This window comes from Podarcis pityusensis (assembly GCF_964106645.2).
Source record: "Podarcis pityusensis genome assembly, chromosome: 11".
Lineage (NCBI taxonomy): Eukaryota > Metazoa > Chordata > Lepidosauria > Squamata > Lacertidae > Podarcis > Podarcis pityusensis.
Genome location: NC_138036.1, coordinates 73,373 through 83,518, shown reverse-complemented (window position 1 = coordinate 83,518; position 10,146 = coordinate 73,373). Strand labels below are relative to the sequence as shown.

Genomic DNA, 10,146 nt, shown 5'->3' with positions numbered 1-10,146 from the left:
TGCGCTCTCCCCACGGCCCGAGTTCGGCAGCTGCAACTCCCCGCCCCCCAGGCCGAGGTGGGCACTGCCCTTCCCCGCGGCTCCCCGGCCGCCCCCCATTCGACTCCAGTCGCCCCGCCCCGCCCGGCCTGCGGGTCCCGGAGCGAACGCCGCGCGCTCGCAACGGACGGGGCGCCCGCCAGCCGCGCCCGGGAACGGCCCTGGGGGGGGGGGATCGGAAGGCGCCCGGGAGCCCCTGAGCCGCCTCCGCGCCGCCGCCGCCGCCGCCGCCGCGCCCCCCGGGCCCGAGGAGGAGGAGGAGGAGCCTCGGCGCCGCCGGGATGTGATGTCAGGAGGGCGGAAGCGGCGGGGCGGAGGCCCGGCTTGGGCCGAGGGAGCGGAGGGAGCGGCAGAAGCGCGTCTTCCCGGGCGCCGGGACCGGCTGGGCTCGCATCGCGGCGGCGGGGGCGACGCCCCGTCGGGGCTGGGTGCGCGGCCCGAGTGCGGCCATGACTCTGGCCGTCTTCTTCGGCTGCGCCTTCATCGCCTTCGGGCCGGCGCTGGCGCTCTTCCTGCTGACGGTGGTGGCCGAGCCGCTGCGCATCATCATCCTCATCGCAGGGTCAGTGCCGAGGGGGGGAGAGGGAGAGGGGGACCGGGAAGACCCCCCCCGCAGACCGCGCCCCCTCCCCGCGAGGGCCGGCGGAGGCAGAGGGGTGCGTGCCCTGGGTGCGGCCCGGCCCGGTGTCATCCCGGGGGAGGGGTGCGCCCCCGGCGCCGGACCCCCAAGTGCCGGTGGGCTTGGGGGCGGGGGCGATGCCTGGGCCCTGGGGCTCCTGGGCCAGGCTGCGGGGTGCCAGGCTGGGGGGCGCCGGTGACCTTGGCCCTCCTCTCCTCCGCTGCAGGGCCTTCTTCTGGCTGGCCTCGCTGCTCTTCTCCTCGCTGGTCTGGTTCATCGCGGCCAAGGCCAGCGACCCGTCCAACGAGGCGCTCCAGAGGGGCCTCCTCATCTTTGGGGTCATCTTCTCGGTGCTGCTGCAGGAGGCCTTCCGCTTCCTCTACTACAAGCTGCTCAGGTAGGGACGCTGGGGGGCACACGGGGGGGGGGGCTACAGCCTTGGGCCAGGAAAGGTCCCTTTAAAGCCCAGTCCTGCGCTGCCAAGGGGACCCTCCCTCTCAGCAACCCAGTGACAATGGGGGGGGGGGAGAAGCAGTGGTGGAAGCTGCAGGTGGCAAGCGAGGCCCCCCGGGGGGTCACCGCCCAACCAGCTTGATGCCAGTCCTGGGCAAAATAATGCTGCCCATGACCCCTTACGCCGGTTGATACCACAGATTGTCCAGGTGCCCATTTTTGACCCTCCAGAAGGCCTGGCAGCACTGGGAGAAGCCTCTGCCTGAATGCCTGGACTGCTGTGGCTGCTGCCGGTCAGGGCAGGCAGGGCTGGGTGGGTGGAGGGAGGGATGTGGGGCACCAGGCAGCTCCCCCTCTTCCTGTCTGTGGTGGGTTGAGCAGCCACAGACAAGGGGGGCTGGTTAGGGGGGTCACCCTGGAGGGAGGCGGGGGGGCAGGGCTCTTCCCTGCCTCTTCATAATTCCTGGGACCTGCAGCAATGTTATAGAGGTCAGTAATCTGAAGGAAACAAAGCAGCATAAAGCAATGTAGCGCCATGAGAAAATACAGCTTCAACTGGTATATGAAGAGGCTTATCAGAGCAGATTCTTAGGCTGATTGAATATTGGGCCTCCCTGTAACCTCCCTGAGCCTCTCTGCTTGTGCATCAGAACGTCTTCCCTTCCCCGGGCGTTTTGGACTGATGCTCAGGGATTCCCACCCAGGCCTGAGGGTCACGATCCCACAGCCTCCAGCTGGGCAAAAGCATGGGAAGCCAAACAGGGAGGCAGCAAGCAGAGGAAGCAAGACTGTTCTTTGCACTCCTCTTACACTGAGGAGCTGCAGTGGAAGTCTGCACCTTGGACCCTTCCTGCTTCTTCGGCCGTCTTCACTCGGATCTCTTTTGGGCTCCGACGCATCTCATCATGCGGAAGGCCTGCCTTTCCCCATAATCTTACCCTCCAAGGTTGCACATTGCCGTCAGCGCAGTGATCCTTCCTGTTGCCAGCACCAACTTGTTGCACCCTCCCCCGACCCCCATGAGGACTGTGGGGTGGAGGAGACTCCAGGGCAAAGTGAGATCCCTGGGGCAGAGCGGTGTGGGTTGCCCCAGTGCCCACCACAGGGGCTTGGCAGACACAGCAATGGCTGCTGCAGGGGCAGAGGAGATCCTGGTCTGCCTGTAGCAAGGGGTCTTTCCTGGGCCTTTGGTCCCCTTGAGGCCAATGTGCCTGGCTGGACTGGGAGTGCTGGGCCAAAGGCCGCCCGTCCTGTCTGCAAGACGCCCCCCATCCACCTCTGGAGCGCAGAGATTCCCCTTGAAGGCTGATCCTGATGAGCGCCACTCCTGGGGAGAGATGGTGGGCTGCCCCATGACTGTGAAGGCCAGCAGGGGGGCTTGCCTTGCGTGGACTCCAACCATCAGCTTGGCTGGGGGTTTCTTCTGTGAGACGTTATTCTCCTGAAATAAAGTTGAAAATAGAGGCAGAGAGGAAGGGTCCCCCTCACTTTGCACCAAGACTGCAGGCTCTAGTTGTGATTCCTGCCTTGCTGAGGGGGTCCCTTGGGGGTCCCTTCCAACTCTACAATTCTCGGGTTCTAAGACAGGCCAAAGTGCTTAAGGTGAGATATGCTGAAGATTTCCAGTACAAAACTCAGGATTCCTTCTCTCCCCTGACCAGGAAGGCGATTGAGGGGCTGTTGGCCCTGAGTGAAGATGGCTGCTCTCCCATCTCCATCCAGCAGATGGCATATGGTGCGTTTCTAGAGGGCAGGGAAGAGAAATGGGCAAAGAGGGTCTTCGTTCTCAGCCCAGGCTCCCTTGGGGATTGGGAGGGAGGGAGAAAGGAGGCCCGAAAGCGGGGGGTGGGGTCCCACTTTATTCAGAGGGGTCCGACTTCTATATCCATGGGAGGGGCTGCTTGAGCGTGCCCCCCCCCCCGGTCCAGACAATCTGGGGCTGAGCTATCTCCCTTCTGGGAGGGAAAAGAGCGGTCCAGGAACGGGTGGAGAACATGGGGGAGGCTCTGGGAGCATTCCTGGCGAAATGTCTGGGTCTGAGGAGGGGTGGGAGGGATCCACGGTCTGACTCTGCACACAACGGCTTCTTCCCCGCAGTGGCCGGCCTGGGCTTTGGGCTCATGAGTGGGGCCTTCTCCATGATCAACCTTCTGGCGGACGCTCTGGGGCCAGGCACGGTGGGCATCCACGGGGACTCCCAGCTCTACTTCCTGACGTCAGGTAAGGGTCTCCAGAGGCTCCCCCCCCTTGACCCCTCTGGCCTGCCTCCTCCCTGCCTAACGGATGCTCTCTCCCGCCACAGCCTTCATGACACTGGTGCTGGTCCTTCTGCACACCTTCTGGGGGATCATCTTCTTCCACGGTTGTGAGACCAAGCAGTGGTGGGAGGTGGGGGCTGTGGTGCTCACCCACCTGATCGTCTCTGGCCTGGTGAGTAGCTGGAGGGCAGAGAGGGGCTCACTTCTCATGCTGCTGCTTGCCAAAAACAGGGTTCATTTATTTATTTATTTGCTATAAAGGTGTAGCGTAAAACAAACAGTATATTGCATAATAAACAAATCAGGTGCAACATTTATTCTTTTATTATAAAGGAACGATAAAAGAATAAATGGAATATAAAATAATGGCATCAATGAAGTCAAGCTACCAAAAACAAATCCTGGGCGATAAAGGGCAGAGAAGGGAGCAGCTGCCATGGGGGGTGGCAGGGGCTTGGGGTCGAGTGGCGCAACCTTGACACTGTGCCTGCTCTGTGCTGAGCTCCCTGCCACGCACCCCCTTCCGCTGCCGGTGACTGGCAGTGATGTGGGGCTGGGAAGGGGAGAGGGAAAGCACTGCCACCCCCTCCGGCCACCCCACGGGCTGCTATGGGGTGTCTCTTCCACACTCTCCATTCCAGCTCCCTTAAGAAGTAGGAAAATGCATTAATCTAAATCATAAAGGAATAAGTGAAATAATACTGACTTGGGTCTTCCAAATTCCCAACTGTTCTTAACTTGCTAGTATTTAGTATTTTAATAGTTGTTGTTTTTTTTTTTTTAAAAATGAATCTCCAGAGAAATTTGCTGTTATTTAGCTACATTTAATTACCAGCATAAAACAGTCTGTATCTGCCTCTCAAATAGAAAATTCAGCACTGCAAAGTCATGTCCCAGGTAAAAAGAAGAGGAGTCCCCAAAGTGTTTGCAGTCTTTATGCAAAAGTTAGAAGAACTTCTGGTATAAAATTAGTATTACCACAGAAGCAAGTTTTACAGGGGAGGGAGACGTGTGATGGAGAAGTCTAATTGGAGCTTTGAATGGAATCTGTGAAGCTGCTCCATGTCCACAGAAATGGAAATGCTTCGGGGGGAGATGGGAATGGCATGAAAGGATGGGGAAGACCATGCTAGTCTCTTCATGTTCAGAGGAAGCAGCCCAGCAAGGTCAAAGGAACAGACAGTCGGAGAGTGGGAAAGCCAGCTGAGGAGAAGCAACTCTCCAAAAGCTCCCTGAGGAATAGATCCTTGAAAGTCCCTGAAAACAAGACAAACAGAGCCATTTTTACCTTGTACCCAGATGCTTCTCATGTGGGAGCCAGTTGAAAATCCCCTGGGAGGGAGTTGCGTCAAGGGGGCACCACCACCGAGAAGGCCCTGCTTCTTGCCGCTGGGCTCCCAAGTCGCTCCAGCCTGTGGGTGCAACCAGCCAGGCCCAGTTGCCCACTGGCAGCCAGTGCATGCTTAGCGATCGGGGTGGATGGTGAGACACCTCCCCCCCCCCCATGATGCTCCTCCAGGATCTGGGCTGCCGCAGGCGCAACTTCCTTCCCACGCTGAGTCAGAGAGGTGCCCCTTGCCACACCCCGGCCTCTGCGATGGTGCATTCATGGAGAAACTGGTTCAGGAAGCAGCAGCCAGCTCCCAGGTGCACTGGGTGGGGGGGGGGGAGAGAGAAAGGGCTGGCCCCAGACTTGGGGACCCCCTCCCATTCTGCTCTTCCCCCCTTCCCTGCCTCTCCTGTCCCATCTTCCCAAGACCCAGCATAGGCGTTCCTGGGCGCCTTCTGCCCTCACCTGTGCCGAGAGAGCTCTGAAGCGGCTTCCTGAACCCAGCACTTTGGTCATGGGGAGCTCAGGTGTCGTATTGGAGGGGGGGTGTTGACACATCCTCTTTGACCTGGGCCAGCACACCTGAAACAAGGTGAATGGAGTGTCTGGGTCACCATGAAAGGGGGCCGTGATGGTCCTCTGAGGGGCCTCACTCCCCCCCCAACACACTGCTGGCAGCCAAAGGGTGAGGCAGGTCTGAGATACTTCTTCCATTCAGTTGTCAGACCAGCAGAAATCTGAACAGGCCAATTGTTAGATGACGGATAGGAGCAAGTTCTTAAGGACATTCTAAAAATCCTAAAAAGACAAGAAAAGCAGCAGCACATTTGAGAACTATCCTGCAAAGGAGAGAATGGAAAAGTTTCATTCAGAATGAAACTCAATTCCTGCGCTTCTTCACCTTACATTTAGCATATAGTGATTCAAAATCCTGGGTTAGAATCAGAGTTGTTGCTGAAAGGCGACCCCAAAGGTCATCTAGCCCAACCCCCTGCGGTGCAGGAACCACAGCTAAAGAATCCCTCACAGATGACCACCCAATCTCTGCTGAAAACCTTCCAAGGCAGGAGATTCCACCACTGCCCAAGGGAGCCTTTTGACTACAGTCATAGCTCATGCTGTTTGCTTCATGATACATTTTTTCAGGTTGCATCCCGTAGCGACCCGGAAGTACTGGCAAGGGTTACTTCCAGGTTTCGCCGCTCACGCATGCGCAGACGCAGCGAATTGCAACCTGCGCGTGCGCAGACGCGCTGCTGTGGGTTGCGTTCTATTCATGTTGCGAATGGGCCTCCGGAACGGATCCCGTTCGCAACCAGAGATACCACTGTACATCTGTTGATGCAGCCTAGAATAGCATTAATCTTTTTTTGCTGCTGCATCACACGGTGGACTCAAGTTAAGACCCCTGGATCCTTTTCACATGCTTTGCTGGCAAGCCAGGTGTCCCTCATCTTATATTTGTGCACTTGGTAATTCCCGTCTAATTGCAAAACCTGACATTTGTCCCTATGGAAATGCCTTTTGTTAGTTAGTTCTTCCTCCAGAAGCATTTGCTTCCCCTCCCTGTTTGTCTACTGCAATGTGATGTTGTCTCCCTTCCTGCAGACGTTCTGGAACCCGATCTACCTGGGGAGCCTCCTCCCTGCCTACCTGCTCATGGCAGGTGCTGCCGTCTGGGCCTTCCTCGTCTCTGGCGGCTCCAAAGAGAACCTGCGCCACTTCCTCCTGTGTAAGTATGGCCAGAGGTTGCCTGAGGGGCAGCAACACCCATCACCGTGGCTCCAAGCAGCAACCCACCCAGAAGCCTTGGCCCCTCCATCTCCTGGGGCTTGAGGTCTCAGGCTCTTTGCCTCTGACCCCCTCTGTCTGTTTCCACAGGCCTGCGGAGTGGGACAGCGCCACCACCCGGATCCTGAGGCCCCGCTGGGCTCCCCCGCCCTGTCCTTTGGAGCCATTTGCTGAGGCAAGGAGGATGCAGCTGCTGTGCCTTTGGGAGTGCTTCTGGGCCTCAGGAGGGGGCCGCTGGACTTGCCCCCAGAAGCCCCTCTTGGGGCGAGTTGCCGTAGAAGGTCTGGGCACAAGGGGCGCTGCAGCAGAGCTCCTGGACCCTGTGAATCTGCAGCAAAAGCCCCCTCCCTCCAGAGAGGGGTTCCTGGCTCTGGCCAGCTGGCGTTGTTTAAATAGGGGGTGGGCTTTGGGGGTGCTGCCGGCATAGGGTGTTGGGGGGTGAGCATCTGTCTCTGTGGGGTGGGGGTGCAGAGGGAGAGCCAGCTGTGTGGTCTGCTTAGAGGAGAGAGGGGATCGGGGTGGGGGTTACTGGGGAAGGGAGAATGCCCCACATGGCCTCTTTCTTTCATGGGGGGGCACATCTCTGCACATTTGTACTAATAAAAAGGCTGGATGAGGCCCACAGTGTGTGCACACCTGTCTGTGGGCAGTGGTGGGGTTGATGGTGCTACACTGAGGAAGGGGGGCTTCAGAGAGGGGGCTGCATCCTCTGAGAAATAGGACTGGGAGGCTGCTGGTTGCTTCAGGGGTCCCTCCTGTTCGGATTATGTTTCTGGGGGTGGCAAGATGTCCTTTGGTGTCCTTCCAGTCTGATGAGAAACGGTTGTGGGGGCTGGTTTTGTTTAGCCTGGAAGAGAGGAGGCTGAGAGGAGATAGGAGAGCCATCCTCAAATATCCCAAGGGCTGCCACATGGAAGAGGGAACAAGCTTGTTTTCTCCTGCTCTGGAGGGTAAGCTTCAAACCAATGGCTTCAAGTTACAAGAACGGAGAGTCCAGCTAAACCTCAGGATGAACTTTCTGGTGTCAAGAGACAGTCTCCCTCTGCAGCAGTGTTTCCCAGCCTTTGGCCTCCAGCTGTTTTGAAATACAACTCCCATCATCCATGGCCACTGGTCCTGCTAGCTAGGGATGATGGGAGTTGTAGTCCAAAAGCAGCTTGAGACCCAAAGTTGGGAAACGCTGCTCTGGAGGATGTGGATTCCCCTTCCTTGGAGGTTTTTAAGCACAGCTTGGATGGCTACCTGCCATGGATGCTTTAGTTGAAATTCCTTCATTGCAGAGGGTTGGGCTAGATGCTTCTCAGGGTCCCTTTCAACTCTACCGTTCTATTAAATGAATAAATACTTTTGGGTAATTGGACCTCAGTTAATCCAGGGTTTTCAACGCTAGTACTAATTGGGCCCCAAAATGCCTCCTGTTTCGCTGTATACTCTGGGACAATTTTTCAATGTGAAGAGCACCCAAATATAGAAAGAAACACAAGTTTCTTTGATAAACTACACAGGTAAGGCCACATGAGCCGCCTCCTCCAACCGTCCCCAAACCTTTAGGGAAAAAGGTCATATAGCTCCAAATAACTGCCATGAAGATGCATCCCGAGAGCATTAAGCTTGAGCTCTTTCACTGCCTCTCCCTTTGCTGGGACCTGGAGCTTATCCTGCTTCTGACATCATGGTTTGTTTGAGTTTTATACCACCCTCCACTGATGCCCTAAGGATACACCTGCATCCAACCTCAGCCATATCCACAGAAACCCCCGTGGCCTGTCAACCTCTGCAACTAGCTCCCCATCAGCCTGACACTCCAACAATGTTGGCCATTAAAGAAAACAGAAATAAATAGAAGAAAAGGGGGCACTGCTAGTGAAGGGGTCTTCACCTGGTCCATCTCTGTCCTGCTGATCGTTATCCATTATTGCTTCAACTTGGGAATCAGGAAGTCTGGCCTTTGAATCCATGCCCAGAACATGGTGCCTTCACATCAAGCCAGTGTGAAGAGAGCAATCCTGGTGGTGCCAGGCTGAGTCCAGTGCCAGGAGGGCCCTTGCCAGCTGGTGTGAAGGGAGTCTAATCCTGCTTGGCTGACTCCTTGTTTCCCCTTCCCATGTCAAGTGGTGAGAAGGACAAAACAGTAACCTAAGTAGAGACTGGCTGCTGGATCAGGCCAAGGGCCAGAGTGTTCTGTATCCTGTTCTCACAGTGCCCAACCAGATGCCCGTTATGGGAAACCTGCAAGAAGAACAGGCAGAAAGCACCCTTTTGCGGGCAAAGCCAAAAAGTCCTGCTTGCAGCTGCCTTTCAGCCACCACACCAGGAACCTCAGCCGAGGGATCTTGACAGGTGGCAAGGACATCTCACCTGCCAATCAGGTGACAGCATGAGGTCATGTGATTCACAGTCTGCCAGCTTCCCCCACCTGCCAGCTTTAGCAAAGGCTGGTCTTGACAAGAATCTGGTCTGTGGAGCCAAAAATGTCCCTGCTTTACCGAAATGGCCTGTTGGGCCCCTCCCCCCTTCCTGCGGCTCAGCCTCAGGGCCATGCCAGCCGGCAGCTGCCCCCTAGGCCTCTTGTCACAGGCCCTCCCTCCCCCCTGCTAAAAAGGTGCCCACCACCCACTGCCATTGGGCCTGGCACTGCAGCCGAGTCCAGAAGCCACTGGGTCTTTGAGCTCCACACTTTCTCCACAGACAGTGGTTCTCCAGGGCTCAGGCCGGGACTCTTTCCCAACTCTGTCTCGAAATGCTGGGGATTCACCTGGAGAACTACTACCTGCAAAGCAGGTGCTCTACCACTGAGCTACAGCCCTTCCCATCTCCCACCCCAGCTGGTTTATTGGCCATGGCAATTCAGTCACCAAACTTGTCTATGTGCTCTTGGGCTTCTGATTTCTCTTGAACAACTGACATGGCAGCGCCAGTCTGGCAAAGTGGTCTTGATCCATTCACCCATTGCATCCTGACATTTCTCTCTCCTGTATAGTCCTAGAATTGAGGAGTTGGAAGGACCCAAAGAGTCATCTAGTCCAACCCTCTGCAACCCGCAGTTTCTTGGGAGGCCGCCTTTCTTGTATGTGCACAGCATGGTTGAGGTGTGCTGTGCTGCCCAAGGCCCTTTTGCCCATCCCTGCCTTGTGTCGTGGGGCATCGTCTCCACGCCTGGATCCAGGGCCACACTTCATTTCCCAGCCGAAGGACACCCCACAGCCAAGCGGGCATCAGAAGCAGCAGAGCTTGAACCTCTGGGGGCAGAGGCAGGCCAGGCTGGCTCTGAGGCCTCCCCCTCTCCCCATACCCAGGGCCCTTTGGGGTCTCCCTGAAGCCCCGCTCTTTCAGGTGGGGTGGGGAGGCTTCCCCCAGAACTGAACAAGGGAGGGGGCTCCCCGGGAAGAGGGTGGGTTGTCCTTCACATCAGGAATGCTTTAGCTTTGATTCCTGCACTGCAGGGGGTTGGACTGGATGACCCCAGGGGTCCCTTCCAACCCAGCACATCTGTGACTCTCTTTTAAAAAGTGGGCAGAGATGGGAGCATGTGATTCAAACCTTTTTGTAATGCAAAAAAGAACTGGCACAATAAAGGCCTGGTTCCATTGTGGGTTCTTGTCAAAAGGGGGTGGGGTGCAAGAGGGTCTCAGTTCACAACAAATGCTCTGTGTGCG

At 56.9% G+C, this 10,146-nt stretch overlaps 1 protein-coding gene across 1 annotated transcript; it reads left to right on the top strand.

Annotated features, from left to right (window-relative positions):
• The first annotated feature begins 420 nt into the window (after positions 1 to 420).
• LOC308458742 (gamma-secretase subunit Aph-1b-like) lies at positions 421 to 7,850 on the top strand. The gene is made up of 7 exons (XM_080973677.1): positions 421 to 601; positions 885 to 1,055; positions 2,773 to 2,846; positions 3,209 to 3,331; positions 3,414 to 3,541; positions 6,308 to 6,431; positions 6,581 to 7,850. The coding sequence occupies exons 1-7, from the start codon at positions 489 to 491 to the stop codon at positions 6,616 to 6,618; spliced, it is 771 nt and encodes a 256-aa protein (XP_080829803.1). The 5' UTR covers positions 421 to 488; the 3' UTR covers positions 6,619 to 7,850.
• The last annotated feature ends 2,296 nt before the right edge of the window (positions 7,851 to 10,146 follow it).

What these genes read in the sequence shown, in the direction of transcription:
- LOC308458742 (XM_080973677.1), top strand. Translation starts at nt 489, where the DNA reads ATGACTCTGGCCGTCTTCTTCGGCTGCGCCTTCATCGCCTTCGGGCCG. An exon ending in ATCATCATCCTCATCGCAGG is followed by an intron (nt 602 to 884) that starts GTCAGTGCCGAG and finishes CCTCCGCTGCAG; the next exon opens with GGCCTTCTTCTGGCTGGCCT. An exon ending in GCTCTACTTCCTGACGTCAG is followed by an intron (nt 3,332 to 3,413) that starts GTAAGGGTCTCC and finishes CTCCCGCCACAG; the next exon opens with CCTTCATGACACTGGTGCTG.